At 46.7% G+C, this 24168-nt stretch overlaps 1 protein-coding gene across 3 annotated transcripts in view; it reads left to right on the top strand.

Moving 5' to 3' along the window:
* The first annotated feature begins 772 nt into the window (after window positions 1-772).
* Window positions 773-24168, top strand: part of LOC132567105 (transducin-like enhancer protein 2) — a 75294-nt gene continuing 51898 nt past the window's right edge. For 2 of the 3 annotated variants that reach the window (XM_060232726.1, XM_060232728.1), the window contains exons 1-7: window positions 773-1088; window positions 4102-4199; window positions 4620-4683; window positions 6483-6527; window positions 19971-20033; window positions 22274-22348; window positions 23310-23505. In XM_060232726.1, the coding sequence (XP_060088709.1) occupies window positions 1065-1088; window positions 4102-4199; window positions 4620-4683; window positions 6483-6527; window positions 19971-20033; window positions 22274-22348; window positions 23310-23505 (565 nt within the window). In that variant the 5' untranslated portion in view covers window positions 773-1064. The remainder of the gene's footprint in view (window positions 1089-4101; window positions 4200-4619; window positions 4684-6482; window positions 6528-19970; window positions 20034-22273; window positions 22349-23309; window positions 23506-24168) is intronic. The other variant, XM_060232727.1, reaches the window with a different exon arrangement.

Below are 24168 nucleotides of genomic sequence, written 5' to 3'. Positions count from 1 at the left end.
GTTCTGTTTACTGTGGACAAACGCAGCAGCTACTCTCTGAAACATGTTACCTCTCTGCACTCCCATCCGCACCATTTATTACACACATGCACACGCGTTCTTACCCCGCAAGTCTTTGTGGTTTTCGGTGGATAATAACCGGCCGGCCCCCCACACAGGGTTGGTGTTTGGATGTCCACGACAATGTAGGTGAAGGCACTCAACGCACAGCAGCCAAGAAGGTCATAGCGCCTGCTCCGGCTGCAACGCCACTGAGGATGTTCTCCGCAGCTGAGAACGAAACGTCTGGAAGGAAAACTTTCTCCAGTAGAACAGGGCACTTGAGCCCGAAAGATTCTACAAACCCTAATGATGTTAGCAGCCGTGAAAACCTGAAATCTTTGATAATGTAGGTGAACTCTTTGAATACGGCCAGGGGTGGCCAAAGGTAGCTCTCCAGATGTTTATTGCCTACAACTCCCATCAGCCCCAGCCAGCATGGCCAATGGCTGGGGCTGAGGGGAGTTGTAGGCAAAAAACATCTGGAGAGCTACCGCTGGGCACCGCTGGAATACGCGAAAGTGCCTGCTGAGGAAGGATTAATGCTTGCGAGTAATAACAAGCGCATTTGTTTTATCCCCCTAATGCTGGCGTGGTGATGGTTTGAACGGGATCCACCTTAAGGACTCCAGTTTTGATAGATTTACCCTCCGTTTGCCAGTAGGCAGTTCTCATTCCATCCAGGGACTGCTGTTGAAACCCGTCCAAGATTTTCGGCTGACCTTCTGTTCTTGCTCTCCCCTTTCCTTTAAAGAGATCGTATATATCTATTTCCCCCCCTCTTCCTGCTGTGTGCTCAATGGGGGGAGACAACCCCCCAGACAGCCTGGGAAGGATTTGTCCCCCGCCACCTTTTTGCCTGTTAGTGAATATTTTGTAATCTCCCCCCACCAAAAAAACCCCAGAATTTTTCTTTCTGTTAAAAAAAATATCCTACTTTATTCGAGACCCTTGAGTTTCCCATTTTAAAATAATTTTTGACGGATTAGCTGACAAAAGGAAAGTGGGGGGGTAGATCCCCCAGGATGTATTCGCAAGGACGGCATGCTGTAAGTATGGGGTGGGGGGGAGAGAAACCAACAATTGATTTGCTTTGCTTTGACTCAAAATAGAGCAATTATACAGTGTGTGCTGGGGGAGGTAATGAAAGAAAAATGATAGTTTGATAAATAATGCTGATATGGGAGGAGGGAGATTAAATGGTGCCAGGATGATAAAATATTATAGATCAAAATATCCTTTGCTTTCGTTTAATGGTGGGGGAGTGATGGCCCCTCACCTGCCTATCCTGCCCCCAGCGTACTTCAGATTCTCTAATGGGAAAGAAGTTGCTGATGAACGCCCAGCCTCCTCATAGCAAGGGTGCCTCCCCCCCCCCCCCCGTCCCATTGTCTGATGGCCCCTGAAATATGGAAGGGGTTTCAGTTCAGGCAGGAGACCCAACTGTGCACAAGCCATTGGGGCTGCGGACTCCACTGAGCGGGAATTCAGCGGGGTGGAATTAAGTGTAGGTTGGTTTCATATAGATTGGTTTGTGCCATTTAAATAAGCTGTGCATTTGGAAGACGGAGGATAGGGGCTGTGGCTTTAATGCAGACCCCTTTGCTCTGAAAACACTTCCAACCCAGCATTATAATTGTAGACGTTATTCATTGTTCCGCCCCAACAGCTTTATTTTTAGGGAAAGAATCAGGCAGCAGAGAAAAGGCTCTGCACGAGTCCCTGTTCTGCCTCCCGCACGGGTGCCCTTGAGCCCTGAATGATGTAGAGATGCAACAGGGATCTCTTATCTGGTTGGTTCAAGATAGGCAGCAGAGTGGCAACAGACAGCCTCCTCTGCAATTACCATGGGGGTGGGGTCAGAGGGGCCCTTGATTATTTAATCATTTTAAGCGCTGGGCAATTTGGGAATGGCTATACATGAAACTGAGGTGAATTAAATCTGATCAAAGTGGATTCCCTCCCCCAGCAGCTCCTTAGACAAACCAGGAGGTTTTAAATATAACTCGTAACCCCGCCCCCTCCACAAGCTGGTAGTGGCTTGTTTTCCAGGGGTGGGGATGCCTATGAAATGCTATACAGTGCCATGTATGTGGGTGCTGTTATAACTGATGATAATGGATACCATTAGTGAGGTGGGCATGCAGAACTGGCATTAGCTGCAGATGCAACTTTTGGAAGAAAAGTAATAGTTGGGGGGGGGGGGATATGATCATCAAAACAGCTTAACGCAGATTAGTTATGCCTTATTAACCTTTCAACAATTGCATCTTCACCCACCCCAGTAATTTCAATCCAGATTCATCTGTAGTGGTAATTCTGATGCAGTGAGTCTCAGAGCCCTCTGGAGTTCTGAGGCTCACTGCCTAACCCTAGTAAACATTGTGACTTTGCAATAAGGTGGGAAGCACTTTGCACCTACTCAAGGTCATATTTTTTTTCCCTCTGATGTTCTTTTATATATATATATATATATATATATATATATATATATATATATATATATTTATGCCATTAGAAGCTTTACAAGGTTTACGGTAGAAAAGAGCAAGAGTCCAGGAGCATCTTAAAGAGTAACATTTGTGGCAGGGAGGACTCCATCCCTTGAAGGGGCTCCTGGACTCTTGCTCTTTTCTGCGGATACAGATTAACAGACTACCATCTTAAACTTTACAGAAATTACAATACAAAAATATCATTAATCACATTAGTTACCAAGACAGAATCCTTAAATATATAAAATACAGACACGTATACATACAAAATAACCAATTCTCAGTTAAAACATTCCATACAATTTAACATAAAGTCCAGATCTTTTCTAGCTGCAAAGTGCATGCATTTAGCTTCTTCTATCGACTGCAGTCAAACAATTAGGTATATCTTAATATCACTTCTTTGAACAGTTCTCTTAGCCTAGGTGTGTCCCAGTATCTAATAAATGGGGTCCAAAGTTGAACAAATAATTCCTGACATTCTTTATCCTATTTTTATCCTGCTCTACTGCCAAGGAGTTCAGACAGGCAGGCATGGTTTTACCCTCGCCCCCTGCCTGTGTAGTCAGTTAGGCCTAAGTTCCTCCAGGGAGCTTCAATGGAGACTGAGGAATGGAACCAGAAACTCCCTAGACTGTGTCAAACCTTGACCCGCTCACACAGCCAGTCCCCTGGAGTTGTCTGCAAAGGCATGAAGCACTGTCCAGGACTGAGCCAGTTTGGTGTAGTGGGTAAGAGCAGTGGACTCTAATCTGGAGAGCCAGGTTTGATTCCCCACTCCTTCACATGCAACCGGTTGGGTGACCTTGAATCAGTCACAGTTCTCTCAGAACTCTCTCAGCTCCAGCAGCCCTCTCTCAGAGTATCTGTTGTGAGGAGAGGAAGGGAAGGAGATTGTAAACCACTCTGAGACTCCGAGTGAAAGACCAACCTCGCAGGTGCATTAAGGCCAGAGGTCAACCTTGCATGGGCATCGATCAATTCAGCAACCCCATTACAAACTGTCTGGATTTTTTTTAACTTTTTCCTCCCTGGCATCAGCCAGCTTAAAACTGTTCTAAGCGGCAAATATGAATTGGGTCTCAGGCTGTGTCCATGTGCAATTGTGAACTCATCCGATGCCTCCCTCCCAACCACTTGAAATGTTCTTGTGTCTGTGTCTGAAAGCCTTGTGTTTCAACCTCTCTGCCCTGATGGGGGAAAGGAGACACCAGATTAGTGAATCCAGAATACACAGGAGATGCTTTTATCTATGCTGGGGGTTGGGGGGGGGAGGATTTCTAGAACAGTATTCATAATACCGTAGACTTTAGAATACACCTTTTAATAGTTCAACGCATTAGCTTATCCCAACAAACAGTCTTGCAAAGCAGTCTAGTATGATGTTTTGGAAGGCCATGTGAGGGTGGGCTGCTGAAAATTGCCTGGGGAGTTCAGAATGGAAGAGGGGGGGGGCATCTGGATCACACTTCATTCTCTTCGCTGCCTGTGCTACATCAGCTTTATTTGTTGATGCTTCCCCGGTGCAAGTTTACTCCACAGTATCCCCCCCCCCCCCTTTCTCTAGACTTCGCTTCCATCTGGGCAGCCCTTCAAATTCTCAGTTTTAGAAATCTGTGACCGCATTAAAGAAGAATTCCATTTCCTGCAGGCTCAATATCACAGGTATGGGTTGGCGTGGCATGGCATGAAGATGCCCGGGGGTTCCCCCATCTGATGCTAGGTGCAGCTTAGAGATTCTGCTTTTTAAAATCAAGTTTCTAGTTGTTGTGACCATGAAGATAGGCTTGGTATTGAGAACTGGTTGCTGAGATTTTGGGAGACAGAGCAGGGCCTCAGTAAGGCAGCTTGTGTTGTCCTGTAATGCCAGACGTGACAGCTTAAATGGAACCTCCCTGCTCAGAGGCAGTATACCTCTGAATAGCAGCTGCTTCCTTCTCTTTCTCTTTTCCGTCTGAAAAAATAAAGCTGTGAGAGACGACAAGACTGATACAATCCCTTCTGGGGGTGGGGGTGGTCAGGATTTGGGACAGAGCTGGGAAGGGACTGGAGACTCTCTCTCTCCCCCTCTTTCTCTCTTTGCAGCCTGAAGTTGGAATGTGAAAAGCTGGCCAGTGAGAAGACAGAGATGCAGCGGCATTATGTGATGGTATGTGTGAGTCTCTGTTTCTCCTACCAGAGGAGCACTAGATGGAGCCCTTTCATTGGCAGGGCTTGATCCGAACCCACTGCAGGCACAGCAGAAAGCAGATCATTAAGGGCTCAGATCTGGGTTCAAAAGAGTCCCATCTCCTGGTAGTGCCCTTGTGCCCCTGCTGTCCCTCTCTTGTCCTGGACCACACCCTTTTCATCGATCACATTGGTATTTCTTGATAAGCAACACTCAGGTGAGAAGCTCTGCTTCCTAAGAATCTCTCTTTTTTTAAAAAAAAGAAAGAAATACAAGTTTCTAGCCCTCCTTATGTATTTATTAGATGTATGCCCTCAACCATAAGGCCCTTCCTAGTTGGGAAAGATAGGCTTGAAACTGCATCATGTGCAATCTGCTGAAATCTCAAAAGCTCAGATTGCTGTTCAAATATGGCTTATGTCATTCTGTGACACCAGGAAGACAGAGAGAAAAAAAAAGAGGGTTAAAAATTAAAATAAGTGCGGTTATGCAAACATGCTCAATTATGCATGTCTTGCAAGTGACACACACACAATACAACAGCATAAATACTTTGATCTAAATGTGGGAAATAAAATGGTGATTAATTTCAGAATAAACAAGGGGGCAGGGTTCCCATTATTTGCTCTAGATTGGTATGGGTTCAAGACCAGACCCATATGGGGGGGGGGGGACAAAATGCCTGGTTTCCCTCCCCCAGTGTGCCATGTGCATACAAGCCTAACCTGCCAATGGGGGGAAAGGAGTTTCCTTTTATTTTTGGTCTGTCTCTCCTCAATTCCAGCATGACCCAACCCCCTGATTTGTGTAATTCCAGAATTAAAGAAACAATGTTATTGGTTTCTTGCTTTTAAAAAAAATCTCATGATGATTTTTAAAAATTGCTATCTCCCCCCCCCTTTTTGAATATACAATTTTTGCTCATTTTAGTAATTCAGTACAAATATAATAACCTCCCATAACAAAAAGAAAAGCAACAATTTGTAAAGAAGTATTGGGTAAAAGAACACGCCACTTAGTCATGAATAAGCATGAAGACAACTTAAATAATACAAAACATAAGCAAAAACCTTTCCCCAATATTTTAACAATACCTGTATTATGAGTATTGACAGATGATACGGAACCTTCAATATAAGTCATATGCTATTTTGATTATTGTATGGAACAGTTCTTAGCATGTTTCTAAATTCTGTGGTAGAGTGGGGGGGGGGTCTTTGGCTCAATGGGATGCAGAAGCTCTCCGGCAGCATCTCCAGATAAAAGGACTGGGCTGTAGGTGATGGGAAGGATCTTCTTCGCCTGAGACCCTGGAAAGCCTCTGCCAGTCTGAGTGGACAAGACTGACCTTGATGGACCCAAAAGGTCTGATTCAGTATTAGGCAGCTGCATCTGTGTGGGACATGTTAAGCACCAACCTGTAGAACTGGCCATTAACTTCGATTATTTTCTAAAGTCAATACCAGGTGACTGGGTCAACTGATGACCCTTAACCCTGACAGCTAAGTAAAACCTCCACAAATGGAAGCAGTCCTCCTCTGAATATCAGATTTGGGGGACATGCCCTGCCTCTGGGCTTCACACACAACTGGTTGGCCACAGCTGGAAATGAAATACATCAGCCTAGATCAATCCAGCAAGGCCATGGTCATGTTTCAATGCAGTGTTGCGAGAAAACAGTATGGTTCGCTTGGGAGCTTTCTTCTCCCTGTGCCTCAGTGTCCCTCCAGCTTCCTTTTCTTCCCTTCTCACTCCTGGCTTCTGTTCTTCCATTTCAGTATTATGAAATGTCGTATGGCTTGAATATTGAAATGCATAAGCAGGTACGTGATTCTTCAATGTAAGGGGAAGTCGGAAAGTAATAGTTTGGGTGTTTGGGAGTCAAGGGCACATTGGAGGAGGAAGTCAATGGGGCCTCCTTCTTGGGACAGGCATAAATGTTGGCTTTTCTGGTACTAAATGGACATATTTATGTTCCATGATCACCCTACATGACTCTTTAGAATGACAAAATGAATATGGACAAGGAGGTGGCTGTCAACACACTAAACATAAATTTTTAAAACAAAAACCATAAACAGAGAGAACTGGATCCTTTGATGTTTACTTTAATGTTAAAAAGCAGCCAGGGATAAGCAGATGATTTCAATGGTGGGGGGAAATAACTGATTCCATTTCCTTACCCCCCCCCTCCCACACACATAGATGATAGAGGAACCTTGTGAACACACCACCAATCCATGTACAGATTTTTTTCATATCATTTTCCAGTTTATTCTCACCACAACCCTGAGAAGAAGGTAATACATGAAGGCAAGCTTCACCCATGGTTGCCCAGCCAGCTTAATGGCTGAGAATGATTTGAATTCAGGCCTCCCAGGTAGTACCCTGACACTGAAACACTGGACTAACTCTCGGGATTAGGAGGAGAGAACAAGTCTGAGGAGCGAGGGATAGCTAGCCTCAGGTTTCTGAGTAGCCTTAGTAGCCTACTTAGGTACCTACCTATTTAGACTCTGTTCCCAGGGCCTGTCAAGCATGAGATTTCAAAATAACCAGTCCTTGGGTTTTGAAACAAAGTGTGGTTTATTGATAATCCATGTGGCTCAGCCGAGCTAGGTATTGGAACTGATACTTAGTAACAACAGAATACATGCTTTAAAATGGCACATCAAAGGTTCTATAAACAATTCTACATTCACGTGTGAAATTCACACTCTAACTTCCTTATCTCTATTGCATTTGGCGCATCCTGGGTCCAGGCCTCACTGGGCCTGGGAATGAGTCCCAGGAGGTCTTATCTTCAAAGAGGACATTCCCGCATTTGTTAGTAAAAGCAAAAGAAGCAATGGAGGGGGTTTGCTACTTTGATGTGCCTGAATATAATTTATGGTTAGTAACAATTCTATGATCTGACAATTATAACAAACAGAAAATTCACAATGCTTGACATACTGCCCCCCCTAAGCTCTTGCTCAGGGTTTGTCTATGTGCAGCAGGTAAAATCTTTTAAGGAGGAGGGGGGGCCCGGAGGTCGGATGCTTTTACCCATTCATCACAACTGGGGGGAAAGTACTTCCAGCGTACTAATAAGTACAGTATCCCCCTTTTTTCTCTCGCATCCAATATCTCCTGCACCTCATGCTGACTCTGACCCTTCACTTGAATAGGTTTGGTCTCTGGCGGGCGAGAGTGCCAACTCGTAGCCCCCGGATCTCGCCGAAGAAGGCTGCAATGGAAAACAGGATGGATTTTACTAAACAGTTTTGGCAATTCCAACTCCACTGTCACTTTATTTATCACCCTCTTTATTTTGAATGGCCCCAAGTATTTGTACACGAGCTTCCTGGAAGTCTGTGGCAAAGGCAAGTTCTTTGTAGACAGGAATACAGTTTCTCCTACTTTAAAATCCCATTCCGGGGCATGTTTTTTGTCGTAATGCGCTTTGTAATCTCGTTTGGCCATTTCCAGGTTTTCTCGAATTATGGACCACTCTTTCCCTAGCGTTTCCCACCATTGTTGACAGGAGGTGGGGGGCTTGTTCCCACTGCTACTGGGCAGCAGTGGGAATGGTTTTCCCTCATAGCCATTTACAATTTTGAACGGAGTTGCTTTGGTTGAGCTATGGAGACTATTATTGTACCCATATTCTGTGAATGGTAACAGCTCACCCAGTTAGTCTGCTGGAAGTTCACATAGCACCGTAAATACTGTTCTAGAAGTGCATTTACGCGTTCTGTCTGCCCGTCCGTCTGCGGGTGGTAGGCCAAGCTCAACCCCTGTTCCATGCCTGTCACTTTACAAAACTCCTGCCAGAAGTTGGCAACGAATTGTGAGCCGTGGTCACTAATGACCTTATCGGGGAATGAGTGGACCTTAACAACATGCTGGAAAAACAAATAGGCAAGCTTCTTTGCTGTAGGCAATTTCTTACAGGGAATGAAATGGGCTGCTTTGAGAAAGTATCTACCACCACCAATATTACAGTCTTGACCTGAGAGGCTGGTAGTTCTACTATAAAGTCCATAGAGACCACGGACCAAGGGCGTTCCGCAGTGGGAGTGGGCTGGAGGAGGCTGGGAGGTTTCCCACCTCGTTGAGGCCAGATGGATGCCTGGGGCCGGATATCACCAGAAGTTGTTGGGCTGCTGATCGTAAAGACCTATGGGGCTTGTACAGGGAGAGGCAGTCCTGTAAGTATGCTGGCCCCTGGCTGTATAAGGCTTTAAATGTAAGTACCAACACCTTGAACCGGATCCGGTACTCAATGGGTAGCCAGTGCAGTTCACGCAGCACAGGACAGATCCGTGCCTGTATAGGTGACAATGTCAACATCTATGCAGCAGCATTCTATATATAAAACAATCGATTATATAAAACAATTTCGAACCAATAAAATACATTTAAAATATTTTGTGATGCTATACATTTTAATATGGTGGGATCTTTTTTTTCTGTTGATGATCCCATGATATTCGTAGCTCCCCTCAGCGATGAGTGGTGGTGGTTCTATCCTAGATTCAGATGTTGAAGGCCTGTTGAAACAGTTCAGTTTTATAGGCCCTGTGGAATTGTGAAAGATCCCACAGGGCCCTTATGGCCTCCAGGAGGGCATTCCACATTTCTGGTGTCGCCACCGAAAAAGCTCTAGCCTGAGTGGAGCAAAGCCTGGCTTCCTTTGGTCCAGGGATGGACAATAGGTTTTGTGTCCCTGAACGCAGTGCTCTCTGGGGAACATGCAGAGAAAGGCGGTCCTGTAGATAGGCAGGCCCCCAACCATAAAGGGCTTTAAAGGTCATAACCAACACCTTGAAACGGACTTGGAACACAATAGGCAGCCAGTGAAGCTCTTTCAGCACTGGCTGAATGTGCTCCCATCTAGGGAGCCCCATCAGTAGTCGCGCTGCAGTGTTCTGCACTAGCTGTAGTCTCCGGTTTAGGGTCAAGGGTAGCCCCATGTAGGGAGCATTGCAGTGATCTATTCTTGAGGTGGCCATAGCATGGATTACCATAGCTAAGTCGTCATGCTCCAGAAAAGGGGTCAGCTGCCATACCCACCGAAGATGAAAGAAGGCGGATTTGGTAGTGGCTGCTACCTGGACCTCCATTGTCAGAGAGGACTCCAGGAGCACTCCCAAGCTCTTGACCTTAGGGACCAGTAATAGTGGCACCCCATCAAGAGCCAGCAAGGGGATCACCTTTCCAAGGCCACCCGACTCAGTTAGACGACCTCCGTCTTCATCGGATTCAGCTTCAACTGACTCAGCCTGAGCCTGGCTTGAAGAGCCAGGTCTAGATTTTCCAGGATACAGTCGGAATGGCCACCCATCAATAGATAGAGCTATGTGTCATCCGCATACTGGTGACAACCCAGCCCATACCTCCTGACAATCTGGGCAAGGGGGCGCATGTAGTTGTTAAATAACATTGAGGACAGAACTGCACCCGGTGGCACATCACATATAAGTGGGTGCCTTTGGGATGGTTCTTCCCTTATCACCACCCTTTGTCCCAAACCTTGGAGAAAGGAGGTCAGCCATTGCAAGGCAGACCCCTGAATCCCCACATCGGCAAGGCGGCTAGACACTAACTGATGGTCAACTGTGTCAAATGTGGCTGACAGATCAAATAGTAGCAGTACCGCTGAGCCGTCCCAGTCCGGATGTCGCATGAGGTCATCCATCAGGGCGACCAAAACTGTCTCTGGCCTGTGACCTGGCCAAATGCCAGACCAGAATGGATCCAGCGCGGAAGCGTCATCCAGGAATCCCTGTAGCTGGATCGCCACCGCCTGCTCTATGACCTTACTCAAAAAGGGAAGGTTTGACACCAGCTGATAATCCACCAATATAGCCGGATCTGCAGATGGTTTTTTCAAGAGGGGATGGACCACAGCCTCTTTAAGGTGTGGGAAAGATCCCTTCTAAGAGGGATCTGTTGATAAGAGCCTGTAGTGGCTCACGTAGCGTCATCTGGCTAGCTTTTGTAAGTCAGGTCGGGCAAGGGTCCTACCCATAGGGTAGTAGGGCATACAGCAAAAAGGATCCTGTCAACCTCCTCCAGGCTGAATGGAGTGAAGGAATCCAGAAATTGACCAGAAGATGTGCTTGGTGCCTCAAGTGCTTTCACTGTATCAATTGTGGCGGGGAGGTCGTGGTGGAGCGACGAGACCTTATCTGCAAAAAAAACTCGCAAAAGCCTAACAGCCAATTTCCAGTTCTCTAACATTTGGTTTCCCTTGTGGTAAAGTTGTTAATGACTGAATTATACTAAATAATTGGGCTGGGCACGAGGTCGCAGACACAATCCGGGATGCAAAATAACCCTTTTTTGTGGGCTGGGCTGCCATCTCATAGGTCCGCATAAATGACCTATAAGATGTTATCATAGCTTCATCCAGAGCATGTCACCATTGCCTCTCTAGTCATCTTAATTGCTGTTCATCAATTGCAGCTCCAGGGTGTACATGGTGCAGATTGTGAGCGGGGATGAAGAGGACATCGAGGAGCGATCTCGTGAATGGCTGCAGAGAGCTGGCTATTCCAGATCTCTGCAAACTCATCCAACGAGTCACCAGAGGACCAGGGATCCCGCAAAGCCATTTGAAGCCACACAGGGTCTACAACACCTTCTAGAACTAACACCAAAAATAGATGTCCTCCTCATCACAGGGGAATGCCGAAGCAGGAAGTCAAAAGGTAACCAGAACAACTGACAAGTTTGACCTTGGAGAACAAAATGAAGCCGGGCAAAGGCTAATAGAGTTTTGTCAAGAGAACAAGGTGGTCATAGTAAACACCCTCTTCCAACAACCTAAAAGGTACTCTACACATGAACATCACCTGATGGGCAACACAGAAATCAGATTGATTATATACTCTGCAGTCAAATATGGAGAAGCTCCTTATAGTCAGCAAAAACAAGACCTGGAGCTGACTACGGCTCAGATCATGAGCTACTCATTGCAAAATTCAGGCTTAAACTGAAGAAAACTGGGGAAGCCATTAGGCCATTCAGGTTTGACCTTGATCACATCCCTTATGAATATACAGTGACGGTGAAGAATAGGTTTAAGGAACTAGAGTTGATAGACAGAATGCCTGAAGAACTATGGATGGAGGTTCATGACATTGTACAGAAAGCAGGAATCAGTACCATCCAAAGAAAAAGAAATGAAAGAAAGCGAAGTGGCTGTCTGAAGAGGCTTTACAAATAGCTGAGGAAAGAAGAAAAGCAAAAGGCAAAGGTGAAAAGGAAAAATTCACCCAACTGAATGCAGATTTCCAGAGACCAGCAAGGAGAGATAAGGAGGCCTTCCTGAAGGAACAATGCAAAGCAATAGAGGAAAATAATAGAATGGAAAGGACAAGAGATCTCTTCAAGAAAATTAGAAAAAATCAAGGGAACGTTTTATGCAAAGATGGCCATGATAAAGGACAAAAATGGTACGGACCTAATAGAAGCAGAAGAGATTAGGAAGAGGTGGCAAGAATATACAGAAGAATTATACAAGAAGGATCTCGATGTCCTTGAGAACCATGAGGGTGATATCGCTGATCTTGAGTATGAAGTCAAATGGGCCTTAGAAAGCATTACTAACAACAAAGCGAACGGAGATGATGGTATCCCAGTTGAGCTATTCAAAGTCCTAAAAGATGATGCTGTTAAAGTGATGCACACATTATGTCAGCAAATTTGGAAAACACAACAGTGGTCACAGGATTGGAAAAGGTCAGTTTATATTCCAATCCCAAAAAAGGGTAATGCCAAGGAATGTTTAAACTATCGCACCATTGCACTCATTTCACATGCCAGCAAGGTCATGTTAAAAATCCTACAAGCTAGGCTTCAGCAGTATGTAGATCGGGAACTACCAGAAATTCAAGCTGGGTTTCGGAGAGGTAGAGGAATTAGAGATCAAATTGCCAACAATCGCTGGATTATGGAGAAAGCACAGGAGTATCAGAAAAATGTCTATTTCTGTTTCATTGACTATGCTAAAGTCTTTGATAGTGTGCATCACAACAAACTGTGGCAAGTCCTTAGAGATGGTAGAGACAGATCACCTCACATGTCTCCTAAGAAACCTGTATAAGGGTCAAGAAGCAACTGTCAGAACAGGATAAGGAACAACGGATTGGTTTAGAATAGGAAAAGGAGTTCGACAAGGATGTATATTGTCACCGTGCTTATTTAATTTATGTGCAGAGTACATCATGTGGAATGTCGGCCTGGATGAAGCACAAGCCAGAATTAAGATTGCCTGGAAAAACATCAACAACCTCAGATATGCAGATGATACCACTCTAATGGCAGAAAGTAAAGAGGACCTAAAGAACCTCTTGTTGAGGGTGAAAGAGGAGAGCACAAAAGTAGACTTGAAACTCAACATCAAAAAAACTAAGATCATGGCTTCTGGCCCCATCACTCTTTGGCAAATAGAAGGGGAAGACATGGAAGTAGTGACAGACTTCACATTTCTGGGATCCAAGATCACTGCAGATGGTGACTGTAGACATGAAATTAAAAGACGTCTGCTCCTTGGGAAGACAGCTATGGTGAACCTAGGTAGTATAATAAAAAGTAGAGACATCACCCTGCCAACAGAAGTCTGTATAGTCAAAGCTATGGTATTCCCAGTAGTAATGTATGGCTGTGAGAGTTGAACCACAAGGGAGGCCGAGCGCAGAAGAATAGATGCTTTTGAGCTGTGGTGCTGGAGAAGAATTTTGAGAGTCCCTTGAACTGCAAGAAGATCAGATCAGTCAGTCCTAAGGGAAATCAACCCTGACTGTTCCTTGGAAGGTCAGGTGCTGAAGCTCAGATACTTTGGCCACCAAATGAGAAGGGAGCACTCACTGGAGAAGACCCTGATGCTGGGAAAGACAGAAGGCAAAAGAAGAAGTGGATGGCAAAAGATGAGATGGCTGGACAGTGTTACTGATGTAACTAACACAAATTTGAGCAGACTTCGGAGGATGGTGGAAGACAGGAGGGCCTGGTGTGACTTGGTCCATGGGGTCACAAAGAGTTGGACTCAACTGTGCAACTGAATAACAACAACAAGTATTATATCAGCACCAAAAGAGCAAAGCCTGGTTTTGAACGAATACACTTCAGGGGAAGAGCCTCAGCTTTGCAGGAGGTCCCAGGTTCAATCCCTGCCATCTCTAGTTGGAAGGACCAGGTGATGTGAAAGGCCTCTAGAGAGCTACTGCTAGTCTGAGCAGGCAATTACTGATTTTGGTCTAATTCATTATAAGGCATGGTCATGTAATTCTGAAAAAGGTGAAATCTGAACTAGCCACCTGATTTTTTACAAAAATACTCCTTAAAATATGAAAAAATACAAGGAATTGAGGAACGAAAATTCTGAATATTACCAAAGATTCCATTTTCAGGTATATCCTATGCAAAAGACTCAGAAATAAGTCTAACAGTTCCATCTTAAGCAGAGTTACATTTTTCTAAGCCTTTGCTTACTATGGCATTGCAAATGACTTATTCACATTAGACAGCAGCAAGTCCCATTTTATTAGTGGGCTGCTTACTCCCAAATAAGCGAGCGCAGGACTTCAACCTTACTGTTCTCAACAAAAACAGCCTATGTGACAGTAACATCTGTTCTTCCAAAATCAAATGGCCCAATCCTAACAACATTTACTCAGAAGCCTTGCTGAGATCCCATTTCTTTTAGAAGGCGACTTAGAATTGCTTCAGGAGCGGCTTACTCTTGCTGCTATCAAAGGGGCGTAGGAAGCATGCTTAGCATTATAAGTGTACCTGGCATGCGTGACCGAGACCTGGGTGCGCGATGGGGAGACTGTAGCTCTCGCCCAGATGGCTCCCCCAGGATACTCGGTCTTTCACCAGTCACAGACTAGCGGGCGGGGGGGAGGGGTGGCTCTATTCATACGAGAGGCTTACTCCTTCCAGGCTCTCCCGGCCCCAGAGATCAAGGGCATTGAATGTGCCGGTCTGGCGTGGGATGTTGGGGAGGGGTTGGTGATCTGGCTGGTGTACCGACCGCCTAATGCACCAGCTGGCGCCTTACCATCCCTGATGGAGGCTGCAACAGGCTGGGCATTGGAGTACCCAAGGCTTTTGATCCTGGGTGACTTCGATGTCCATGCCGATGACGCGACCTCCAGTCAGGCGATGGACCTAGTGTCATCCATGGTGACTCTAGGACTCTCCCAAACTGTTACAATGCCAACTCACCAGGCGAGGCATATGTTAGACTTGGTCTTCACAGCGGGAATTTTAGTGGATGATATTACTGCTGAAGCAGTGCCATGGTCGGACCACTATGCCCTCAAGGCTCGTGTGGATGTCCCACCTCAAGCCCGTTTAGGCGGTGAGCGTATTTTAGCTTGCCCGCGGAGCCAGATGGATCCGAAATGGTTCCAGATGGCTCTACGGGATCCCTGGCCTCCTGGCGATTCCTTGGATGACCTGGTGGAGTCTTGGAATGATAGACTCTCCAGAGCCATCAACGAGATTGCACCTAGGCGTCCTCTGCGCCCTCGCCCAAAGCCAGCACCTTGGTATAACCAGGAGCTGCGGCAATTAAAGCGAGGACTCAGACTACTAGAGAGGCAATGGCGGCGTACTTGAGACGAAGCGACTAGAACATCTTATAGAGAGTTTATGAGGTCCTATGAGATGGCAGTCAAAGTCACAAAGAAAACATACTTTGCGGCTAAGATTGCGCCTGCAATTTCGTGCCCGGCACAATTGTTCAATACAATTCGGACTCTTACAACACTGCCACAAGGCAGGCCAAATTCTAAGGAATTGGAGATCGGCTGTGAGGCTTTTGCGAATTTCTTTGCAGATAAGATCGCGTCACTCTGCCACGATTTCCCCGCCACATTGGAGACAGTATGCGAACCCGAGGCCCCGTGCCTGTCTTCTGATTGTGTTCTGGATTGCTTCAATACTCTCAGCCTAGAGGAAGTTGACAGGATCTTCTTGTCTGCACGCCTTACAACTTGTGATTTGGACCCTTGCCCCTCCTGGCTTATCAAAGCTTGCCAGAGGGATCTCAGATATCCTGTACGGGATATCGTGAATAGATCCCTTATGGAAGGGCATTTTCCAGCACCACTTAAAGAGGTGGTGGTCCGCCCTCTCCTAAAAAAATCGACACTAGATCCGGCCAAATTGGCGCATTATTCATCCGGTTTCGAATTTACCCTTTTTGGGTAAAATTATTGAGAGGGCAGTGGCGATGCAGTTACAGAGCTTTCTGGAGGATGCTTCCGTTCTCGATCCCCATCAGTCCGGCTTTCGCCCAGGCCATGGGACGGAGACAGTGCGGGTTGCTCTGGTGAATGACCTTCAGCGGCATCTGGACCGAGGCAGCTCAGCGGTACTGATGCTGTTAGACCTATCGGCAGCGTTTGATATGGTCGACCATCGGTTGCTGACTTGTTGTCTCGCCGATGTAGGGATTCAGGGGTCGGCCTTACAATGCCTTTTCTCTTTCCTTGATGGTCGGGGACAAAGGGTGGTGATTGGGGATGAATTGTCCCAGAGACACACGCTTGATTTTGGGGTGCCTCAGGGGGCGGTGCTTTCCTCGATGTTGTTCAACATCTATATGCGTCCCCTTGCCCAGATTGCCCGGAGGTATGGGTTGGGTTGTCACCAGTATACTGATGACACCCAGCTCTATCTGCTAATGGACAGCCGGCCTGACTGTGTCCCAGAAAATCTGGACCTGGCGTTACAAGCCGTGGCTAGATGGCTTAGGCTGAGTAGATTGAAAGTAAATCCAGCGAAGACAGAGGTCCTTTGCTTGGGTCGACGTGGTCCGGGAAGGGAAATTCCCCTACCAGCCTTTGACGGAGTGCCACTGATAATGGCACACAGGGTCAGGAGCTTGGGGGTACTATTGGAGCCTGCCCTGACAATGGAGGCCCAAATAGCAGCCACTGCTAAGTCCGCATTTTTTCATCTTAGGCAGGCAAGGCAGTTGGTTCTTTTCCTGGAGCATGGTGATCTGGCAATAGTGATCCATGCAACGGTCACCTCAAGGTTGGACTACTGTAATGCCCTCTACATGGGGCTGCCCCTGTGCCGAATCTGGAAGTTGCAGCTAGTGCAGAATGCTGCCGTCTGGCTGTTATTAGGGCTCCCCAGGTGGGAGCACATCCAGCCAGGGCTCCGGGGACTACAGTGGCTGCCAATAATATACCGGGTTCAGTACAAAGTGCTGGTTATTACCTTTAAAGCCCCATATAGCCTAGGACCTACCTACCTTAGGGACCGTCTCTCCCCACATGTTCCCCAGAGAGTGCTTAGATCTGGTTCTCAAAACTTGCTAGTAATCCCCGGGCCAAAGGAGGCCCGTCTGAAGTCAACCAGGGATAGGGCCTTTTCAATTACAGCCCCCTGCTCGTGGAACTAGCTACTGGAAGAGGTGAGGGCCTTGTGGAACCTTGGACAGTTCCGCAAGGCCTGTAAGACAGTCCTCTTCCGGTTGGCATATAACTGACTGGTACCTAAACACTGTGAAGGAAGAGTAGAATAGCACCACACTGTTAGATCGGTTTTTGTTTTATTGTTTTAACTGCTGTAAATTATTCAATGTATTTTAATATTTATTAACCTTATTGTTTGAATTTTATGTCGTAAGCCACCCTGAGCCCGCCTCGGTGGGGAGGGCAGGATATAAATCAAATAAATAAATACCCCTAAATACACTTCCTTCGGAGCAAGCATCCTGGAACACTATGGGAATAAGTTTGCATCAAATGGGGTGGCAAAAAGAGCTCCACCAGTTGCTCCCCCAAATTTGAGCTTCAAGTCCCCTGGTGCCCCAGCAAAAGCATTAATCCTCCTGGCCCCAAGGCATGGACTTTCTCTAGAGCTGGCTGCGGGAGTCCCACAGCCTCAAGTCCCCAAAGCGCCAATCAGAGTTGAGTCGGGAAATCCCGACCTGCTGCCCCCTTTGGCTCCCTCACCTGTGGAAGTTGTGGCTGCAAAACAGGCCACCAGCGTGGCGAAATGGTGCGGTGTGTCTGATCTCGTGCCGAGTGCCATTCTCAAGGAGACTTTGGGAGGAATCTCTCTTTCTGTGCATGTGCAGAGAGAACTTTTTCCCACACGCAAGTGGCTGTATGGGGAAAATAAACACACGTAAGGGTAAGATGCCTCTGTACATGCGCAGAGAACCTTTCTCTCGAAGAAAAGAGGCGAGTTACTCTTTGAGCATGTGCAGAATGCAGGCAGCTGCTTTGAAAAGCAATGCACCCCAGGCCTCTGTGCACGTGCTCCACGTTCTTGGGGTTTCATGGCCTGAAATGGACACTCTGTTTGAGATTACGGTGGTTAGTCCATAGTGAAGGTTTGGCACATGATACATGCTCAGAGGTCCTTTTGTTTCAGCAATGACTTCACTGGTGTCAGGAATTGAAGCAGGTTCAAGATCTGACTCTAATCAACCCATGTGGGTAGGCAGACACTGGTGGGGGTGGGTGGGCACCATTTAGATGGGTTTTCTGATCTAGCTGACCAGGGCCTGCAGAGAGATCTGTTTTTAAAAAGAACTCAAAGGCCCTGAAATCCATCAGGCCTCTTATGCTGCTTTCATCCCCGCCCCCCCCCCCCACTCACTCCCCAGATCTAATTTTTTTGTTCCAGCTGCAATTTGCACTCCGTCTCTCCTGGCTTTATCAATCCAGTCATTGTGGGGCCAGCTGCCAGGGAAATGAGGCTGGCATGCCGCCCAGCAAAGTGGCAAGCGGGTTGCCATCCGCCTCCATCTGGCTCCTCTTTGCCAAATGTGGCTCTCTCCCTCTCCACACCCCTCCCCCCATTTGTTTGGGGAAACTTCTGGCAAGAACCACTCTTTTGCTTTTGGCTTCTCTGCCAGCTTTCAAAAGCCCAGAACATGGAAGAGTAGTCCCATTTTCACCCACTGTGAAAGGAAAGACGAGTCACCCCTCCCCCCCCCCCCCCCCGAGAACATCCAAGCATTCAACAACAGGCACTTTCAAAACATGCTGTGGGAATATGGGACCACGGGCTGGTGCAGAATTTGGTTTTCTGAGCCAACTGCCTTTTGTTTCAATGTGCAGTTGTCTAGTCCTCCCAACTGCCTTTCTTTTAATGAGCAGGTATTTAGTCCTCATGCATGCAAAGTTATGAAGGGAAATACTCAGAATGTGAGGCTGGGGTGCAGAATTCAGGGTGCTGAGGAGTGCTGAGATGCCTCCTGTCTGTTTAAAACAAAGAGCTGGTTTCCTAGTCCTCATGGAGGTAAAGTTCCCAATAGAAAAATCAGGGGAAATCATTCTCAAAGTTGCTGTCACACAATCCAGATCCTGCACAATTCTCACATTTATTCAAGTGAAGCAGATATACTTGGTTTTTCTCATAATTAGCCTAATGTAGTTGGAAATGTTGCATAATGCATCTATGTTTATAAAGCGAGCAGAGGTGAGAATCATATATGCCTCCCTGTGTCACTTGGAGGAAGGGGAATGGAGAGGGAGTTGAGCCTGGTAGCAAGGCGCAGGCACTCTCCAAGCTTGCCCAAAAGAGTAGAAATCTTTCAAAAATCCACTTCTGCAGCTTCTGAAATTTCAGTAGGCAGCAAAGATCCAGAATAGCCTCATAGTCCTAAGGAGTACTCTGATTTCTGAAAAAGCTTAGCACAATTCCCAACATCTGTGCCTACTGTTGCAATCTCTTGCAGAAGAACTTTGCTCAGCTTGGCCTAATTTGGAAACTCTTTGAAACACCTCTTACTTGACTGAAATAAATCTCAGGGCCATTCAAAGTTGGGAGATTCATAGAGTTACAAGGGTCCTCCAGGGCCATCTAGTCCAACCCCCTGCACAATGCAGGAAATTCACAACGATGACTGGTTTGCTCTTGCCTGTGATTTTGATTGTTACCTTTCAAAGGTTATCAAGCGGCTGAGACTTTTCCTTTCTAGACTGATGGTAGCAGAATTCAAACTCTGAACTTCTGTTGGCTGCTGATTTTCTTTCATTCATTCAATTTCTATTCCACCCTTCACGCAAACAGGCTCAGGGCGGGTTACAACATTAAAATAATAAACATTACAATTTGCAAAACTGTCACTCTTAACAAGATAGCACTGAGACAATGGTGTCCCAATAGCATTTTGTATAAAAGATAGTACATGTCCTGCTCTCGGCCAAGGCAAGGCAAGGATTGTCTTCTAACCTTATAAATGATGGCTAGTTTGCTCTTGCCTGTGATTTTGATTATCTTTTTTTCCCTTTTAGGCTGAGATTGTAAAGAGGCTAAGTGCCATCTGTGCCCAAATCATCCCTTTCCTGGCACAAGAGGTAAAAATATTGTAAAAACGTGAGATCCTTGCAGTGTGGAATAAGGCCAAAAGGCTGGGCTGTTGCTCTGAATGACCCAGAATCCATTGCAGTGTGCAGAAGTTTTGTGTTAGGGCAACATTTTAAAAGCTCCTACCTCTGGTGGAAGGAGGGGAACAAGAGCAGTGTTCTGGACTCTGATCTTGCAGGTTCCCAATGCCCTTTTGTTCGCCCCTTCCTCTCAGTGCTCAATACTTGGAAAGCCAGTTTGGTGTAGTGGTTATGAGCAGTGGACTCTAATCTGGAGAACTGGGTTTGATTCCCCTCTCCTCCACATGCAGCCAGCTGGGTGACCTTGAGTCAGTCACACTTCTCTCATAGAATCATAGAGTTGGAAGGAATTTCCAGGGTCATCTAGTCCAACCCCCTGTACAATGCAGGAAGATCACAAGTACTTTCCCTTGTCCTCTCTCTCATTATCAGCATTGCTGTTAGGTGGCCGTCTAGCCTCTCTTTAAAAACCTCCGAAGAAGAAGAGCCCACCACCTCAAGAGGAAGCCTGTTCCACTAAGGAACTGCTCTGTCAGGAAGTTCTTCCTAATGTTTAGCTGAAAAGTTTTCTGATTTAATTTCAACCCATTGGTTCTGGTCTGATTTTCTGGGGCAAGAGAAAACAATTCTGCCCTATCCTCTCTATGACAGCCCTTCAAGTACTTGAAGATGGTGATCATATCACCTCAGATCTCCTCTCCAGGCATTTCTCTCAAGAGCAGTTCTCTCAGAGCTCTTTCAGCCTCACCTACCTCACAGGGAGTCTTCTGTGGGGAAAGGAAGGGCAGGATATTGTAAGCCGCTCTGAGACTCATTCAGATAGTAAATCCAGCTGCTGCCCCTCCTTTTTCTTCTCCTTCTCTTCCTCCTCCTCCTTCTCTTCTCTACCTCCTCCTCCATTATTGGTCTATGTTCTAAGGATTATACTGCACTTTATCAATATATACCCCCCTGGTATATTTTGGTGAGTTTCTGTTGATTTATTGAGTCTTTACGATTATGGGATGGATTTGATCTGGGGTTGCTAACCTCTAAGTGAAGCCTGGAGATCTCCTGGTATTACAGTTGATCTCCAGACCACAGAGATCAGTTCCCCTGGAGAAGATGGCTGCTTTGAAGGGTGGACTCTATGAAGCATTAGGCCCAGCTCCCCTCTTGACCTTGACAGACTGGAAAACTGGGCTAAAACCAATAAAATGAATTTTAACAGGGATAAATGTAAAGTTCTGCATTTAGGTAGGAAGAATCCAATGCATGGTTATAGAATGGGGGAGAATTGTCTTAGCAGTAGTATGTGCGAAAAGGATCTAGGGGTCTTAGCAGATCACACAATGAACATGAGTCAACAGTGTGATGCGGTAGTTAAAAAGGCAAATGCAATTTGGGGCTGTATCAACAGAAGTCTAGTGTCCAGATCACGTGATGCGATGGTATCACTTTACTCTGCTCTGGTAAGACCTCATCTGGAGTATTGTGTTCAGTTTTGGGCACCACAATTTAAGAAGGATATAGACAAGCTGGAACAGGTCCAGAGGAGGGCGACGAAGATGGTGAGGGGTCTGGAGACCAAGTCCTATGAGGAAAGGTTGAAGGAGCTGGGGATGTTTAGCCTGGAGAGGAGGCGGCTGAGAGGTGATACGATCACCATCTTTAAGTACTTGAAGGGCTGTCATCTAGAGGATGGTGTGGAATTGTTTTCTGTGGCCCTGGAAGGTAGGACCAGAACCAATGGGTTGAAATTAAATCAAAAGAGTTTCCGGCTCAACATTAGGAAGAACTTCCTGATCATTAGAGCGATTCCTCAGTGGAACAGGCTTTCTCTGAAGGTGGTGGGCTCTCCATCCTTGGAGGTTTTTAAGCAGAGGCTAGATGGCCATCTGACAGCAATGAAGATCCTGTGAATTTAGGAGGAGGTGTTTGTGAGTTTCCTGCATTGTGCAGGGGGTTGGACTAGATGACCCTAGAAGTCCCTTCCAACCCTATGATTCTATGATTCTTCCCCAACTCTGTCCTTCCCAGCCTCCACCCCCAAATCTCCAGGAATTTCCTATCCCACAGTAGGCAATCTTAATCTACCTTGCTTTAGACAGCAATCCTAAGCAGGTCTACTCTGAATCCTACTGCTGTTTATCCAATGGGGCTTACTCACAGGAAGGTGTCCTTAGGATTGCACCGTTAGTCATGGAAGTCGTTTCCTTCTGTCTCCGCAGCATCAACAGCAGGTGTTGCAGGCCATGGATCGGGCCAAGCAGGTGACAGTGGGTGAGCTAAACAGCATTATTGGGGTGAGTAGCCCATGGTGGGAGAGGGAATCAGATTGAGAACCTGCATCAGCCGCACCCCCCCCCCAAAAAAATTTACTTTTGGAAGGAGAAAGATTTCTTGTCCATCATGCGACTTATTTTTAGAGGTATCTTCTAATTGAGTGGAGGCGGATAATCATGCAGAGACATATTAGGCAGCCTCCATTGAAGGCAAAAGTCATCATGTCTGCATTGGGAGTGATTGAATTATTCAGCCGCACCAGCTGCGCAGCAAAAGGCGCTGCTCTCCAAGGGAGGAGCAGTAAATCATGTAGAGACACAACAGGCAGGTGCTTTAATAGGCAGGACTCCCAGAAGCCCCATATGGAATGACTGTCCTATCTACGTGAAATTTCAGTTAGCCATTCCCTTTTAATTAAACTGCGTCAGCATAGAGTGTAGCTGACTTACAAGCAGCCTTTTGCAAAGGTCAGGGTTACTCATTTTAGTTTTCCGTTGTAATCAAACGTGAAAGGCAAAACAATAGCTTCTTTCATACTATGAATGTTCCTTATAACCACCCAAGTTTGCTAATTTTTAATGGATCTGTTAGGCAATGAAATTCTTGCAGGGTGCTCATATTTTTGTCTCCTACCTCAGTTCTGGCAAAACCCTCCTTGTCTCCTGTGGAGGGATGCTCCTTCCTACACTTGGCGACTTTGGTGGTGCAATTGGGTTGAAGGGATACCATATAAATAAGGACTCTTTGGAGGCAGCTGAGAACTTGCAAAGCACCCTGTTTAGTGCAGCTGAGGTCTTGCAAAGCTTACCTTGCTGATAAGATAAGTGCATCAAATAGTTGCTGAAGTCTGGATAAGCTAGCAAGAAGGAAGGAAACGGGCAAAGAAGGAACAATGCCTGGAGGAAGAGCCAGGTGTGACCTGGGAAAGTGGGAGGGGGCTTCCTTGACTGGGTATCCCCAGGAATGTTTGTTTCTCTCCAGCAGCAGCAGCTCCAGCACCTCTCCCATCATGCCCCTCCTATCCCTCTGACCCCTCACCCTCCGGGCACCCAGGTCTCCGGCTTGGCTAGTGTGAGCACCTCCTCTGGCCTACTGGCACTTTCGAGCGTGCTGGCGGCTCAGACTCAGCTGGCTTTGAGGGATGATGGAGGAGCTCTGGACCCCGAGAACAACCGAGGTAAGAGGAGGCAGTGAGGCAAGGGGTGAAGGAGGGTGAGAGGGTCCTGGGTTCAAATCCCAAGAGCATGGAAGGACTCACATTAGGCTTCCCAATCCCCAGGTCCCAGCGGGGGATTCCCCGGTTTTACAGGCTTCCCCCCGCCCCCCCGGCCCCAGCCAGCTGGCCAACAGGAGAAGCTCCTCCCCACAGCCACCCTGAACCTCTAGATCTTGGGCAGGACCTGCAAACAGGTCCAGTTTTAAAATGTGTGTGTGCCTTTAAATTGGAGCAGGAAGTACTTCACGGGGAAGGGTTAGCAACAGCAGACCTCATGAGAGTGCAGCCCCTCTGTTTGTTTTGCTTTCCTTTCGGACAAGTGAGTGTGTGTGTAAAAGAGCAGCGTAGCCCCTGTACTTTCCAGACCTGGTTGTGGAGGCACCAGAGACTCCTGCTTTGTTCTACTGCTTCAGACCAACACGGTGCCCACTTGCACCTGAGACAGTTAAGCGCGTGTGTGAGTGTGGGAGAGAAAACGGGGTGGGGGGGAGGGGACTCTGTTATTCCCTGTGGAGACTTATTCTCATAGGAAATAATGGAGAATTGATCCGCGGGTATCTGGGGCTCTGGGAGGGCTATATTTTGAGATTGAGGCACCAGACTTGCAGCATAGGATCCAGTACC

Source organism: Heteronotia binoei, chromosome 2 (assembly GCF_032191835.1).
Source record: "Heteronotia binoei isolate CCM8104 ecotype False Entrance Well chromosome 2, APGP_CSIRO_Hbin_v1, whole genome shotgun sequence".
Taxonomy (NCBI): domain Eukaryota; kingdom Metazoa; phylum Chordata; class Lepidosauria; order Squamata; family Gekkonidae; genus Heteronotia; species Heteronotia binoei.
This window is presented reverse-complemented; position numbering and strand designations above follow the sequence as displayed.